General features: G+C 48.4%; 1 protein-coding gene across 1 annotated transcript; it reads right to left on the bottom strand.

Moving 5' to 3' along the window:
- Positions 1 to 3,063: 3,063 nt before the first annotated feature.
- On the bottom strand, positions 3,064 to 16,664 carry CCT5 (chaperonin containing TCP1 subunit 5). The gene is made up of 11 exons (XM_082382608.1): positions 16,435 to 16,664; positions 13,670 to 13,730; positions 13,024 to 13,188; positions 11,680 to 11,878; positions 9,729 to 9,921; positions 9,497 to 9,646; positions 6,582 to 6,701; positions 5,782 to 5,967; positions 4,906 to 5,043; positions 4,306 to 4,486; positions 3,064 to 3,264 (listed from the first exon to the last, which is right to left on the bottom strand). Exons 1-11 carry the CDS (start codon positions 16,537 to 16,539, stop codon positions 3,137 to 3,139), a joined length of 1,626 nt encoding a protein of 541 aa, XP_082238734.1. The 5' UTR covers positions 16,540 to 16,664; the 3' UTR covers positions 3,064 to 3,136.
- Between the last annotated feature and the right edge of the window lie 27 nt (positions 16,665 to 16,691).

Raw genomic sequence — 16,691 nt, 5'->3', positions numbered from 1 at the left:
GGTGGGGGGGGGGAGGGAGAGAAAGAGGGAGACCCCAGAGACCCTCCCGGAGCCGCTGAGGACACAGAGAGCAGGGGGCTGCCGCCTACACGCGCTCTCACCAGACACCGCCCCGTCGGCACCTTGATCTTGGACTGCCAGCCTCCAGAGCTGTGTTGTCTAAGGCACCCAGACTATGGTACTTTTGTTGTAGGAGTTCCACTGAAGCGACAGGGTCACAGTTCATTTCTGAGCAGCCGTCCGTCACGCACACGTGCGAGTAACCGGCCGTCAGTCACGTTTAAGTAAAGACGGTGCCCACGGGGAGGGGCCAGTCCAGCTGAGGCGGCTGCCATGCCTGGTACGTGAGGTGCTTCACACACTTGCTGTGTCGAGAGCACCGAGACGCCGTGTACTCAGGGGCCGAAGTTTAATGGCTCCGTGGCCGGCACTGCTTCGAGGTCACCCGTCAGTGCGAGCGGCTTCCTAAGCGGGTGGTGGTGAGGGATACAGCTTCCAGCACCACCACCTGGTCCCCGCTCACATGAGTTTTACTCGTCACTGCTTTTGCACCATCAGTGCAACTGTCAACACAGTGAAAAAGCCAAATCAGCTCTTAGCGAGAAACTACTGTTGACCTCACAGCCCCTTGAAAACCGCTGTTATCACCTACGTAAGATGTTACAGCAGCACTCAGGACCCAGCACGTGAAGGTGCCCTCGCTGCTGCCACTGCGTTCCCCCCTCCCTGGCCTTCAACGCTCCCCAAGGAGCCACCTGTCTTTGGTGCCCTCTTTCTTGGCGCTTCGGATGACCCCCGTCTGCCCGGCTACCCCCAAGAAGCGCCTGAAATGCAGAAACACTTCTCCACGCCTAGTAGTAGTTCAATTAATTATTTGTTACTTCGTTACTCCCATTCCCCCCCCTTCAGTGGGGCTGTTTCACCAGGAACAGAGAAAGAAAGGATTGAAGACATTTGGTCACATACAACCCACTAGCCTCCCAGCCCCTGCAGAAGCATTTGTATTTTTGAGTGGTTGTTGATAATTAAAGACCAGGCCACCTAACAAACATGGAATAGGGAACTCCCTGGTGGCCCAGTGCTAGGACTTGGTGCCTTCACTGCTGGCGCCTGGGCTCGATCCCTGGCCGGGAACTAAGATCGCGGTGCAGCCAAAAAAAAAAAAAGCAAACGAAAAAACAAACAAAAACACTGAATAAAGCCGCAAGTGCAGCAATTGGGAACCAACAGGACAATGTTGGGCCCTGCGTGGGAATCCGGCTTCAGGGTCAAGTGCCTTCACTGCTCCTGATACACACGGGGTCGGCTACAATACAAGGGATATAAACTCGACAAGCCATTTGGAACTGGAAGATAAAAGGTAACATGGTACCCCGAAGAGGCGCTTTTACCGGAAAACATCAAAAGCTTGTGAAACAACATGTCTATGAGTTTGTTCATAAGCCACATAGTTTCTCTCGACCGAAACCAGCAGAAACATCTGTGAGGTCCACTTTTCGGAGGAGTGGTTTAGTAGCTCTTTTCATTCAACCACAAACCCCTTCATGTAAGACTGGTCCAAAGCAAGCTGCTGTATGTTCTTTATAGGCTAGAATCCACCCTTGTAAATCAACTCATCTGAACTACTAGGTCAAGATGTTTATCTAAGTGGGTCTAAGTCTGACTTGATCCCAAACTTGACGCATTCTGACGCTGCACCCAGAAAGTAGTAGTGTAAGTGATAATAGTGCCACTTCACAATCCATTTCATGATGAAATATGTACCAGGTTGTATGTTCGTTAGGATGAATGATATTGGCTCTTACTACTACGTTTCCTAGCGAAACCACCAATGCATTAACGTAGAGAAAACACAACAACCCAATAGTTAGGACTGGTCAGCACCCAGGTCCCCAGGAGAAGGAACCCTGAATCGTTTCCTGATCCTATGGAACCTGACTGGTCCAAATCCTCTCCCCCTGGTGGCACAAGAGTGAACTTTATCATCATGATTCTCTAAGAAACATCCTTTTAGAGAACCAAACACAAGCCAATGGGGGCAAAACAGCACAGGGGAGAGGGGAACTCTTGAGTTAGATTGCCAGGGTTTGACTAGGCTCTACCACGTACTGGCCAGAAGAGGCTGGCAGATCATTAAAACTCACCTGTAAGATGTGAACAACAAGAAACCTGTCTCCTTTCCAAGGCGGTGAGAACAGATAAAGTTCTCAGAACACAGCTTGGCCTACGGTAAGGGCTATGTCACTGTTAGCCAGTATTATTTCAGTAAGCAGAATTAATTCAATACCAATCTACTCATACATGGTCATTGCAAGGTATTCCCTCCCACTTAACCCATTTTTCCACATTTCACTCTAACCTCCACTCGTTCTGTTCCTCTGATAAGAAAACCCCAACAGGGTTCTGAATCGCCCGTCTAAGCACCTGCAGGCGGTACAGGAGACTGTGCGCACTCTGGCCTTCTCTGTACACATGCTGGCCTGTGCTTAGGGTGGAGCCAGGGCAGGATAACGCCAAGGGGACTACGTGAAGGTTATGCTGTTGACGCGGTCTCAGTAGCACGATAATAACGCCCTAGCACACGTCGGTGTAACCTAAAAGCACGTTAAGACATCCCACAATCGTTTGGTGGATACTCTCCTCTGATGGGTCTCTACAGTCAAAGATCCACCCATTTACACAGATGCAGCATTTAAATAATAGGACCAAGCCCATAATTCCGCAATGTTAAAATAAACCTTGAGAACAAACTGAACATCTAAAGCTGTTAAATACAGGTCCTACAGCTTATTACAAAAAAAAGAAAAAAAAAGAAAAAAAAATCAACTCAAACCCCTTCAATTAAGGCATTTGATGGATGTTACAGTGAACGTTTCTTAATGTGAAGAGCAGAACATAAAGGCTGTTTAAAGAGTTCCCTTTAATAACAAATACAAAACCCTGTGAGATCACATCTCTACAGTTTCATGTCTCTGAACAAGTGAAACTATTGCTACCAAACAGCTACTGTTGTTATAGCACCTACAGTGTCTAATAAAGGACATAGTAATAAATAACTGTAGATGCATCACAAGACACCCATTTATTTAATCATGGTAGTGGATCTTACTTCTACATTTTATTCTAAATTCTTTTCTTATTCTTCAGATTCTCCAGGCTTACGGATGTCATCAATCTTCAAAATCATTCTAACCATCTGTGTTGCAAGAGAGATCTGTTGCTTTTTGCCAATCAAGGTTTCTATGACGTGTTGTTGCTTCATATCTGAAAAACACAGATAAATTACTATAAAAGAGCATACATATTTATTACTAATACTTTGCTCCGATTTATGGAATCAGAGTAAAACTTAAGAAACACAAACTTGGCAGCCACTAGTCCCGGTTATACTTTCAGAAGAACGTAATTCCACTGCTTGCCACGACATTCTGGAATGCGAGCCTGGTTACCGGAGAGCCGTGGGGACAGAGCCGCCTCAACCGCAGGCGGAGTTTCTCAGTGACCTGCCGAAGGGGGGATCGCTCAGCGACACCTCAGCCCACTACGCACCCAGTGCCGCCACTTACTGATAGTAAGCCCGACGCGACCGTGCCTGAAACGTAAAGTGACTCCAGTGAAGACCTGGGCGTTCAAGTGAAAGGAACTGAAACGTGTGTCTGACAAGGGGCTGCGGCTGTTACTCAAGTCCCTGGGCTGTTGACCTAAACCCCGGAAGACACCTCCAGTGCTAAGTAAAAACAGCACAGAACACAACGCCAACTGCTGGAGACTCTGTGGTCGGCACTGACGCAGCACCCCCGAGACGGCCCCATCAGCACAGCAGTCACTGGGAACCGCCAGGGCCACCGTCCCAGCACGCTAAAGCCGCGCTACCTTCTCAGCAGATCAACTACGCGAATGCTACAGAAGTTACAGTACATCCCATTTACAAAACACCGGGGAATTTATGGGACACGACCACAGAATCAGCTGTAAACCGAAAGTCAATTTCAGAGCTGTCCTATAGGTCATACAGAACCCACGCCGACAGACATTTGTGTAAAAAAGGTAAGATGGAAATTATTTTCTAAAACGGAAGTCACCTTTGGAATAAACACCGCACTGCAGCTTTTTGTTATTAAAATTAGCTGTAGGTTGCCAAGACCAGCAGTCCAACAATTCCCAAGGTAATTAAGTCAAATATTCTAAAATTCAGGACGTGATACCTGAAGTGTGTTCAAGTATTTAAAAAGACAGGACAATACGCAGCACGCGATGCTTCAAGTCAAGTGGCACCGCAGCCCCGGAGCGGTGATAGCGCCTCACCGTTTGTCCCCCTGTGCATGCAGTCAATCCCGAGGGCAGGGTTCATCTCCTTCACTTGTTTGGCTCGGACTTCGGTCATAGTCTGGATGGGATTCATGCCGCTGTTTTCGGCGAGGGCCATGGGGATGACCTCCAGGGCGTCGGCGAAGGCTCGCATGGCGTACTGCTCCAAGGTCGGGCACTGGAAAGGCACAGGGTTACGGTCAGCGTACTTGGCCAATGCCCCCCCAACAGCTATTTGGAAACATAATTAAATCGCGTACTTTGAAAAGCTAACTCATAAAGAATTCTAAGGACAGGTCGTCCTAGAAAACGTCACTACATGATAAGGATGGAGAAGCTCCATGTGTGAGAAGTCGGAACAAGTCAGCCCTTCCTGCTGTGCCTGCAGGTACGACGTCTGATTAATTCTGAATTTCAAGTAACATTAAGAGTGCAAAGTTTTGCTGTTGAGGCTGCAAGGTCTGAAAAAGGCTGAGACACGCTGTTCGTGGTAACCCGCACTCGAGTACACGGGCACGAGAGTCGACGCAGATCGGACGCCTGGGGTCTAGCGCCCCCGCCGCCCACGCTGCACAGTCTGTGACGGGTCTCACTCACCTTGTCGGCCTCCTGGCTGACGGCCAGAGCACAGGCTACTTCGGCAGCGCCTCCGCCGTACACCACGCGGTTGTCACGGATGAGGTTCCGGATGACACACAGAGCATCGTGAAGGGATCGTTTGGCTTCCTCGATGATCTGGGGAAAACAATTTTGCCTAAGTTAACGTGATCACAATCTAATCACTTTAGAGCCGAATACCGTGCACCTGGGGTTTAATCTAAGTGCTTGCCGGGTACTGGAAATATTCCTACCTCGTCCCCAGTAAAATCCTTGGTTAAAAAGACTGGTGCCAGAAGGTTCTTTGCCAGATGGTTTGTATCTATTCTACTTTCCTTCCCTATAATGTAGTTTAAAAAAACCAAAATACACGGCAGCCAGGGACTCGTTCCAGGACCTATGCCCAAGTGAAGGGGGTCAGACAAAAACGACAAAGAAATACCCTTACGATGAGTCTTACTCATCTCGATGCACTAAAACCCATTCCTGGTGAACGGAGAGCATGCCAATGGTTACTGCTCAGGTTCCCCGTTTGTACCTATGAGACGGAGGAAAGGCAAGTGTGCCTCGTAGACCCAACGGTGGAACACGGTCTTCAGTATCTTACGTTGTGACATGTCCTTTTTTTCCCCGGCCGCACCGCATGGCTTGCAGGATCTTAGTTCCCTGACCAGGGACTGAAGCCAGGCCCTGGCAGTGAACGCGCTGAGTCCTAACCACTGGACCGCCAGGGAATGCCTGACGTGTCCTTGCTTCTCTAAGAAAGATGCTGTCATCTTTCTTAAGGTAACCGTGTCTCAGTTAAATACATTATGGGAAAAGCCAAATCACGTTCCAAATTCTGAAAAAACGGAGGACCAACAACTGCGTTCTCACCATCTTATTTCCTCCTCTGATGAAAATGGTGACGGCTCTGGAGTTCTTGCACTGCTCGATGACCAGCATCTTGTCTTTGGTGGTCCCGAATGAAATCTCCTTCACAAGACCCGCAAAGCCCAGCTTCTCGGCCGTGAGCTCTGAGAACCTCGGGACGATGCGGCCGCCCGTGGCGATGGCGATCAGCTGACCGGCGGGCCGGGAGGAAGGAAGACCAGGTTGGTGAGCGGGGACTCTCAAAATCGGACCACGGAGGAGCCAGGCTTGACCCATGAGCACCGTGTTCAGTGGAACCTCTGCCCCAGCCTGGCCCAGGTTTCTAAGTCCGCCCCGAAAGCCTGGCTCACTGAACAAGCTTCCGAAGAGCTGGGCGACCTGGTCAGGCTGCAGGGCGGCCCGGCGCCATGACCCCGTGCACAGCCCTCAGCTCTCCACCCGTCCCCGCCACGAGCAGCCACGAGGCCACGTGTGCCGGGCTACGGACCACGCCTGCAATGGCTCTCACTACCGATGTGGCTGACACCGAAGTGGGCAGCCCGTCCTCCTGCCTCAGAGCGCCTACGAGACAGCCAGGGAGAGAGGGGAAAGCGTTTCCAAATGCCGTGAAACATCAGAAACACGTATAAAAATGATGACAAAGACTCTAGCGGTCTCCTCTCTCCCAGCTCAGCCTCCTCTTATCTGTGGAGCCCCGGCACGGTGTGCTGACCGCAGGCGAGCGAGGTCACTGCAGCCGCACGTACAGAAACGCACCGTAAGCTCAACCCGTGTTCACAATCTCTTCACAGCGAGCCTCCTACCTCGATTTCAGGGCCTCCGACCCAACGAACCGCAGGCAGGTTATTCTGAAGGAGTAAATGATTTGCTTCGTCGTCAAAGCCCCACTGGCAAATGGCTAGGTTAGCGCCAGTTTCTTTAATCTGGGGAAAGAAATGCCGCAATCATGTGAATAAAAAGTAAGGGGCTTCCCTGGTGGTGCAGTGGTTGAGAGTCCGCCTGCCAATGCAGGGGACACGGGTTCGAGCCCTGGTCTGGGAGGATCCCACATGCCGTGGAGCAACTGGGCCCGTGAGCCACAACTACTGAGCCTGCGTGTCTGGAGCCTGTGCTCCGCAACAAGAGAGGCCGCGATAGTGAGAGGCCCACGCACCGCGATGAAGAGTGGTCCCCGCTCGCCGCAGCTAGAGAAAGCCCTCGCACAGAAACGAAGACCCAACACAGCCAAAAATAAATAAAATTAAAAAAAAAAAAAAGTACATATATAACTTCAATTTAAAAAAATAAAAATAAAAAGTAAGTACTCCTTGAGCTCTTCTGTTTGAAAGAAGGTGAGAAACATCGCTAGGTGTGTAGGTGTGTGCATTAAAATAATGCACAGAAAAGAGAAGAAAAGAAATATCCAAATGTCTACCTTCTGTCAGCTCTAATCTCTAAATACTGAACACGTATCAACGGGAATCACCTCATTTTTAAACAAAGCCTTAAACGTTAGCAATTCACGTGAACAACACTGTTACCAGGGAAGCAACATGAGGCACGTCAACAAGGCCAAAACCCCGCCCCCGGGAAACCAAGGTCCACAGCTCTGTGTTGCCACAAACACCTATGAAGCAGTTTATTCGTGTGTATGTTTAACAAAAATTGAATCTTGCGATATAATTTTCTGTAGCTTGCTTTTCGCACTTGAGTGGGCTATCCTCCGTGGAACAAGATACAGGCTAATTTACAGGCCGACAGAAGTGACCCTGATTCTAGTAAGACCTTCCCCCGCCCCCAATCCCACAAACAGCTAAGTGGCTCGTCCCGGGACGGCGGCAGTGATCGGTACTGTCAATCCCTCCCCGGGCAGTGAGGACTATACCGTGTCCCACAGCTGCCATTTCACTCCTGTCTCCACCCACCTGGCTCTCCACCTCCTCCCCCCCTTCCCCGACCCTCTGGAACCTTCCAGTGGCCCTCTGGAATTCAGCCCATCGCCAAACTCCTTCTTGGCAATGTTTCCTTTCCATTCTTGCTGGAACGCACGCTGGCTGTCCCCTGAAAAACCAACGTGCCCATGCCTCCTCCTCAAGTGGCTATCTTCCCTCCCACATGCTCCAAACAGGAGGGGCCCTTGCCTCTCCTGGCCACCCACGGCGCCCCTCTTCGGGTCACGCTCTCGCCCCCGACAGCGCTGGCACCCAGCCCCATCACCACTCCTGTTATCACTCCTGGCAACCTGCACACCTATCAACCCCTTGGCATCTTGGTTCCTGTCCTCTTCTCCTGCAGGGCACCTTGGCCAGCACTCCCATGGCTACCCTAGGTAGAGGCCAGATAACAAGCTCTCATTTACAACCCCCTGCCAGCATACCCAACCCCTCAGCCTGCTGTTCCCAGCCTCAGGGCCTTTGTACATGCTGCCCACTCCCACCTCGCCGCAGCCTGGAATGCTCCTCACCCAGACATGCTGCTCTCACTTCTCTGAGGTCTCTGCCCACATGCCACGCCCTTAGAGGCCCTCTGACCAGTGTCTGTACCAGTCCCCCGACCCGCTTTCCCCTTATTCTGCACCCCAAGAGCAAGCGCTCTGCTTTGTTTACTGCCGTATATCCAGTGCCACAACAGTGTCTGGCATATACTAAGCAGAGAAATATACCATGAAAGCGTAAATGAACTTAACTATTCCCCCCTCCCCTCAAAAACACTGAAACAGCTTCTAGTTTGTTTGCTATGATAACGTTTCGATAGAGGCCCATGTTCATGCATCCCCGAGTGCTGGTGTTTTAAACTCCCAAGGACAGAGTCCCCAAGAGAGGAACCGTTCCGTCGGAGAGCAGGCACGTGTAAAACGTTAACAGCCAGAGAGGAAGTTAAGTATTCATAAAATAATACTCTTGACTCGTTTAAGCAATGAACTGGGATGACCATGACTGCATTCTGGTTTGATTTCGGTTACTCACTAACTCTTGTCTAACAGTTATACTTGGAAGTCTCAAACATGTGGTAAGCCACACTACAACTGTTCAAACCAGGCACACACTAGCTCAGGTGTGTCCAGAACAAGCACGTAAAATCACAAGGGCAGCTCCACGTACCCAGGCCAAGTCGTTCATGCGCCCCAGACACGTTACCCTTTTAAGACTTGCCCCCTTACGCCGTTCTGTGCCATTTGATTTTTTTCTCACTGTGAATGTTTATCCATTTGATAATTTAAAAGTAAAGGAGGGGCTTCCCTGGTGGCGCAGTGGTTAAGAATCCGCCTGCCAATGCATGGGACACGGGTTCAAGCCCTAGTCCGGGAAGATCCCACACGTCGCGGAGCAACTAAGCTCGTGCGCCACAACTGCTGAGCCTGCACTCTACAGCCTGCGTGCTACAACTACTGAAGCCCATGCACCTAGAGCCCATGCTCTGCAACAAGAGAAGCCACCGCAATGAGAAGCCTGCGCACCGCAACGAAGAGTAGCCCCCACTCGCCGCAACTAGAGAAAGCCCACGCGCACAGCAACGAAGACCCAACGCAGCCAAAGATAAATAAGTTTATATATACAAAAAATAAGATTTAAAAAAAAAAATAAAGGAAAGAAGCCTATACTTTAATACCTTATTTGTAGCCACATAAAGTATCAAGATTAATACAGATTAGCATCACATGTATTTACTACTACCTGGAGCTAACTAACTGCATCCTTTCAAAGTTTTAAATTTCACCAAGAGCCATGGTAAGACTTACCTGCCGAATCATCTCCTCAAACTTCTCCTTTTCATATTTCTGAAGGGCTTTAAAATCGTCTACAGACGTCACATCCAGCTTATGCTTCGTCTTTGGTTTCGGCGGTTCAAATGGACACGTGAGGATGGCAATCTTGGCATCTTCCACTTGCTGCAGTGAGAGACAGAAACGTGTGAACCACCCAGGGGGCTAAGGAGGGAAAAGGCTGAGGCTGCAGGAGGCGCTGACTCACTTTGGGCATCTGCGGGTGACTGAAATCCTTGTCCACGATCACGCCCTTGATCAGCTTGGTGTCCTCCAGCCTCCCGCCCACTTTGCCTTCTACTTTGATGAGCTCGAAGTCAACGTCTCTGCGCTGCATGTCGGCCACAGTGAGGACGGCGTTCACGGCAATCTCGGCCATTTGTCGGTGACAGCTGTTAACCCTGAAACACGTGGAACAAACCTTTCACGTTCACTGAACACTGACTGCAGCCAGAGCACAACACGTGATGTGGTAACTCATATGACACAACATACTGCGACCCACAGATACTGTACGAAAAGAATGCTGCCACGACCTTCACTTTCAACCATCTGGAGCAGGGATTCCTAACCTGGGATGCAGGGACCCCAAAGGGAATCATAAACTGGGATGGGAAAAAAATTCCATCTTTATTTTCACTAACAATAACTGAAATTTACTATTTCCTTCCATTATGAATATACATAAGAGACCACTGAAGTACGGTAAGAACCAAAAATTTACCAAGACTGCCACTTTTTAATACTATTAACATTCTGAAGTCCAAAACAGAATGGGAAAGCTATGAAACCACCAAGGAGAAGCCAATCTCATCCACAGGAGGTGCAGCACTTAATGAGAAAGGCCTGACCATATCAGTTACAGAGGGGGGACGTTATCTTTTCTGAGAGTTTTGAAACATTTGAAAAGACTTCTCAGTAATTTTAATTTGATTCTGGAGAAACCACAAGGGAACTCTAGTACTTGAAATACAGTGCCTGAAATCTTAGGTCACCTAGAACAGATAACCATGAAACTAAAAATACCGTGTAACCTAAGTAACTGATATACAACGTTTTGCTTTATGTTGAGGATATCTGGCCCTCGTTAATCCATTTGAACATTTTCTATAGACCTACACATACTGGGGTTTTATAAAGACTTGCAAATAAAGCAGGGTCAACTTAGAAAGCAGTAATAACACACGATTTGTGCACTTCAAGAAAGGGTAATGCCTCCTTTCCAGGAGAAAAACAATGCTGTACTTGTGACAGAGGCCGCCCTGGGTAGTCACCCTTGCCCCGGAGCTGTCTCAGCTCAGACCTGCAACGAGGGGACAGCTGGCATCACCGAAGACATCTCTGCTTTAACACAGTGCCGCAGTGGATGCCCCTCCCCCAAGGCAGAAGGCAGCAGACGCGTCTGTAGTGCTTCCCCGGACCTCTAAGTTGGGACCATGTCTTCCTTCTTGGCACAAATTAAAAAATTTCTCAAATTGATATGGATAAGAAAAACAGCGTAATAAGGCACCTTACACTGGATTTTTATGCGACATTTTTACAAGAGCCCACGAGTCTCTACCGTTGTTCAAAGTAAGTGTGTCCTGGGGCTGACGCTGCTTTGAGTCTCTGGGGCAACAACTGTGTCTTGAGTCCCCAAGACTTGGCAGCAGGCCTGGCAAACAGTCAGTACTATGTAAATGTTATAAACGTAAGTCACTTTCAGCTTAAGTCAAACTTCAAGACTGCCCCTTTATACTAAATCAAAATTCTGGATCATTAACTTGCTTGTTGAATGAATAAAAGCAGAACCTCCCCACTAAAAGGCTTCCTGGCAAAGAAATGGTAGAAAGAAGTGTTATGAAAAATTAATACATCCCACTAGTAGGACCTTTTTCTAACCCATCTTATCCTGCCAAATTAAAGAACTCTATAGTTTCCAAATACTGTCAAGAGGCCTTAATAACCAAACCTGGAAATTCAGCTTCCAACTAAAACACAGAATGCCCGTCTACATTTGCAGTAAAGACAGAGTAAACCAAAATAACAACACAAACCGAAAGCAGCTCATTAAATCAACAGGAAACCAGCAAGGATAATTCTCAGGTGCCTTTCTGAACAAGCACACAAACTCCGCCCACTCTGTGAACGCGCCCGGCAACGCTGTACTGAACACGCACACTTTGGAGCCCAGCGTGGTCTTCGCGGTCTGGATCAGGGGCTCGGTGTCCTTCATGTCGACGAGGACACTGTCGCTGATCCTGTCCAGGTACTCGATAGCGATGCGGGCGGCCTGCTCGTAGCCATCGGCGATCCTGATGGGGTGAATGCCGCGGTCCAGCAGCTGCTCGGCCTCTTCCAACAGGGCACCAGCCAGGACTGCGGACGAGACAGCACACACCTGGCTCAGGAAATCGCTAAAACTCAAAACAAATTAGATGCTGCTGCTGGAAATATGAAGGTTCCAGAATTAAGCTGGAAGCGTCTTAGAGGCTGAGGCCATCTAATCTAATTCTGCTTCGGTTCTAACAAAGTCCTAACAGGTATCTCTTACAGATGAATGTTCAATTCTTGGTGATATACAGAATGTAAAGAACATAAATCGCAAACATTTTTATAAAGGGGAAAAAACTTCTTATGTGTCCTGGACCAGGGATTTCTGTTCAGGGACATTTATGTTGGTGATAAAAGGATTACAGAATTTGTTTATTATCCTCCCCCAACCTTCCCTTCCCCTCTCATTTCAGCATCACAAAGATGAGGAGTTTGTTTTAATGCTGCTGCATTCCAAGCACATCCAGAACAGTGCTCGGTACCCAATGAATATTTGAAATATTTGCAGAATAAATTAATTCAAATTTCAAATACAGAAAAAGTAACATTAAAGATATTCATCTTATCAATCCTCCCAAACTTTTAAAAAATTCAAACCTTCAGAAAAAATTTCAAGAAAGTTAAATGAACACTAGTTTACTCATTAATAACATTCGGTTGCATTTGTTTTCTCTACAGATGTGTGCCTTTTCTTTTCAACTATGTGAAAAAAAGTTGCAGAAATCAGACATGTCACCCCTAAATACTTCAACACAGCTCCTAAGGAAAAGGTCATTCTCCTGCAGCATTCTAACACTACTGTCACACTCAGGAACCTTAATATCGATAAGATACTACTCTAATACATGACTCACAAATGACCCCGTATGTCCCAAACATTCTTCACAGCTAGGGAAAAAAAAAAATCAGGCATCCAACCAAGTTTTACACATTACAGCTGGTTGTCATTTCTCTTTAGCCCCTTTAATCTAGAATAATTGCTTAACTCTACTCCCCACCCCCTTATTGTTCTTTTATGACAGTGACAGTTTTGAAGAGTCTGGGCCACTTGTCTTGTATCGTGTCCATTTGGATTTGTCCGACTGTCTCCTCATGATTTAATTCAGAATAAACATTCTCAGCAGGCGTGTTAGGCCTGTAATATTAAATAACACCTCTTAAGTGAGAAAGGATATTTTGCCTTTTCTTACCAACCACTCCTGTGGTTCCATCTCCAATTTCATCATCCTGTGATTTGGACAGTTCGACCATCAGCTTGGCGATCTGATGATCGACATCCATCATGCTTAAGATGGTGGCACCGTCATTAGTTACGGTCACGTCGCCATCCTTATCCACCATCATCTTATCGAGCCCTAAAAGACACCAATGTTTAAAATGGCTTTGACCTCTTGACCCAGTTCCTATCTAGGAATTTATTATAAATAAATAATTCAACATACATAAAGGAATATCTCCATGAAGACCTTTTTAGATTGGCTAATCTAAAGCAAAACATTGGAAGCAATTTAAAATGGCTAAAACTAAAGAAATGGCAAAAAAATTAGGGAGCATCACCAAATGTAACAGTCATCACAAAACATAATGTCACAAAAGACAACAGCTATGATTTAGAAAATGCTAATTGTAATTATGTTAAGTGGATAAAACATCTAATCTAAAATTGTATGCGCATTATGACTGTAACTGTGTTTAAGGTCTGGAATACACCAAACACGTTTGGCCATATTAGGGGGGAGGATGCCTCCCTTCATTTCCTAACTTTCGGCAAAGATAACGTATTGACTATTTATATTTATGACTTTTGTTAAAAAACAGAGAATGTTAGTCTCTTACCATTTGGTCCAAGTGATGTTCTCATTGTATTTGCTACAGCCTTTGCTGCCATTATATGAGACTAAATGAAACAAAAAAAGCCATATTCAAGTTACATATAATTTTAAGAGTTAAGAACATACAGCTGATGGTTATAAAAATCACTTATGACATATTTTCCGTTCTCTAGAAGTAGCAGCAGACAGGTCCATATCTAACTGTGACCACTTCCCAACTGCTAGCGTTAGAAGACAATTCGTATGTAAAAGAACAGAACTAAGTCCTCTGTGCTCTCTCTTTAATCCTCAACACATCTATGAGGCAGGTTCTACGGGCCCATTTTACAGCCCAGGGCATAGACAGTCTGGCCCGACAGGCCTTGCAAGACCACTGTGCAATGCTAACGTCACGTGAAGAGCCTGGCCGGCCACACACGGCACCCTGAACTGTCACACCATGGTGGCTGCACGCTCCTCTCTCAGGTGGTCCAGCCCGTACACAGCCCACAAGGCGGCCAATGCTGAAAACAACAGAAGCCTGCACGCATCCTCTCCTCCTTCCACGCATGACTACACTCATTCGTCTGGTTCCGTCTTCCTATTCCTGCCGTCACCAACCTAACCCTGACCCGTCGCACCTTACAGACTTCCTGGTCTCCTACCTCACCGATGCTTCGCGTTCATCCTCCATCCAGCTAAGCCATCCACTTCTCTCAAACACGTTACTTTCCAGTCCCCAGCCCTTCAATGACCCCCCAGTACCTCCACCCTCACGTCCGAAAGCTCCAGCTGTTCTTCAAGGCCCTCCACAGTCTGAGACCTGCGCCCTTCCAGCGAGGACAGCCTGCGCCTGCGCCCCAGCAGGCCCTCTGATCCCTGAAGACCCTCCGCCCACCAAAATCCTGACCAAGTCTCCAAGCAGTTCAAACGCACGTGTGCCGTGAAGCCTACCCTTGTCACCCCATCTAACAGGTAACAAGACACACAAAGTCCACCAGGTTTGTGAAAATACTGGTAATCCTCAAAATACACCTGGACTGATAGGTCTGCACAATGGGATTTTTATACAATAATAACCACAGGGAGGTGGTAGATATATTCTTAACCAGGGGTGCTACTGCCCCCCAGGAGATATCTGGCGATGCCTGGAGACACCTCTGGTTGCCACAGTCAGGGAGGGGACCCCAGTGGGAAGAGGCCAGGGATGCTGCTAAACATCCTGGACGGGACAGACCCCACAACGGACAAGGATTCAGCCCCGAACATCAGCAGTGCCGAGGCTGAGAAGTGGGCTTTAGACCGCTGGCTGCGGAGTCAGACAGAGGTGGGCTTGAACCGTGGTCCTGTCCTTTACTAGCTCTGGGACCTCCAGCAATCCCTTCACTGCTCTGGGGTCAAGTTCCCTATTCCATAAAATAGGACCTGTCTCAGAGTGCGAGGACTACATCAGATGTGGCAGGTGCAAAATAACCTGGACCTTCTGTTGTACTGGTATTTTGGGTGCAGGTAATGGCTACTACTTTCTCTGAAGTGAAAAATGGAATTGAATACGTAACACAAGTGGTGCGAGCATCTACCACGGATCAAAGGCTGGGTGGCCACTCCTTACGTTACCCCGTTTAACTCTGGTCCTCAGCTCGACGGGGGTGTATTGCCCCCACTGGGTTGTGTAACTTGTCCTAAGTCAAACAAACAGCCCGGAGTAGAACTGTACTGCTTCTTAATTTAAGTAAAACCCCAAGAAACGAAGCAAACAGGGACGTCTCAGACCTGGTGACAACAGTCCATACACAGCAACGTCATGGATTCCATCCCAGATGCTACCTCCCCAAGTTTAGTTCTACTTAAATTGTGATTCTGTTCAAATCCCCTTCCATGGCTCCCCTCCCATCCCTCAGGATAACATCTCGATTGCGGGGCATTCAAGAACTTCCACGTTTTGGGAGCCACTGTAACTTAAAGTAGACTGTGCTGTTAAAACCAAAGTGCTGTCTTCTACAACATGCCCTGAGTTCTCCTGCCCCGGTCCTTGCGTTCGCTGTTTCCTCTTCTTAGAAGCTAGCTCTCTCCCGTTCAAAACATAACTCCATCCCTGATCAAAAGCTAATCAATCCTCTCTCCAACGCCTGAAGGACACCCTCCAACTTTTACCTGCCACCCCTGCCATAACTGGTGATTCTGGTCGCACACAATCTTGTATTATGGTTACTGGTGACAACTTTTCACTCCTGCAGTAGTATTTTCTTCCTTAAAGGAGTACGTTTTTAAAATTTTACGACCCCACGTCCAGGAATACGCCATGCATAAAGGGACTCAAAAATGAAATGCGCCGTCAATGACTAAGCCTTTAGGAAGCAACAAAGAAAATGAACCTCATTTCCTTTGCGGCTGTTGTAGGGACACCGCCTGAGGGTTAAGAATCAGAGTCCTAACCGGCCAGGTGACCTGAGAACACCTCCGCTGCATCTTACTGCTGAAAACGCTGTTCGGAAGGACTGCAGGCTGGAGAAACCAGCGGGGACGCGCCTTCAACGCCTGTGAATTCAGGCCGCCCCACCCGACTCTGAAGGGCGCCTGCGGGCCACTTTAACCCCCAAATGGGACTAAGGGCTTATACGCTGGCTTTTCCCGGGCCCGAGGCGTGGGGTGCAGGGCTGGAGACCAGAGGGGCCCCCTCGAACCTTCCCCGGGAGCACGTGGCAGAATCACTTAAGTGGCGCAGGCGCAGAGACACCGGCTTCGGCCGCGTCCCCTCATCCCACCGCCAGTGCGTCCCCGTCCTGTTACCTTGAGGGCCTCAAGTCCCATAAGACGAGACTTGCGGTCCTGATCCTTGATGATGAGGAAAGGGCGGCCATATTCATCGAAGGCGAGGGTCCCCACGGACGCCATGATGCAGCCACAGCAGTTACTCTCCCACAACCGGCGGAAGCTACCGCGGAAGCAAGAACACACTCTGCTCTCGCGGGCGGGCGCAAAAGCTCGCGCATGCGCAGTACAGGACGCCTGAGACTTATTTCTCACTAGAGACTAGCTTAACGCCG

The sequence above is a fragment of the Balaenoptera borealis genome (genome assembly GCF_965194805.1).
Source record: "Balaenoptera borealis genome assembly, chromosome: 2".
Taxonomy (NCBI): domain Eukaryota; kingdom Metazoa; phylum Chordata; class Mammalia; order Artiodactyla; family Balaenopteridae; genus Balaenoptera; species Balaenoptera borealis.
This window is presented reverse-complemented; position numbering and strand designations above follow the sequence as displayed.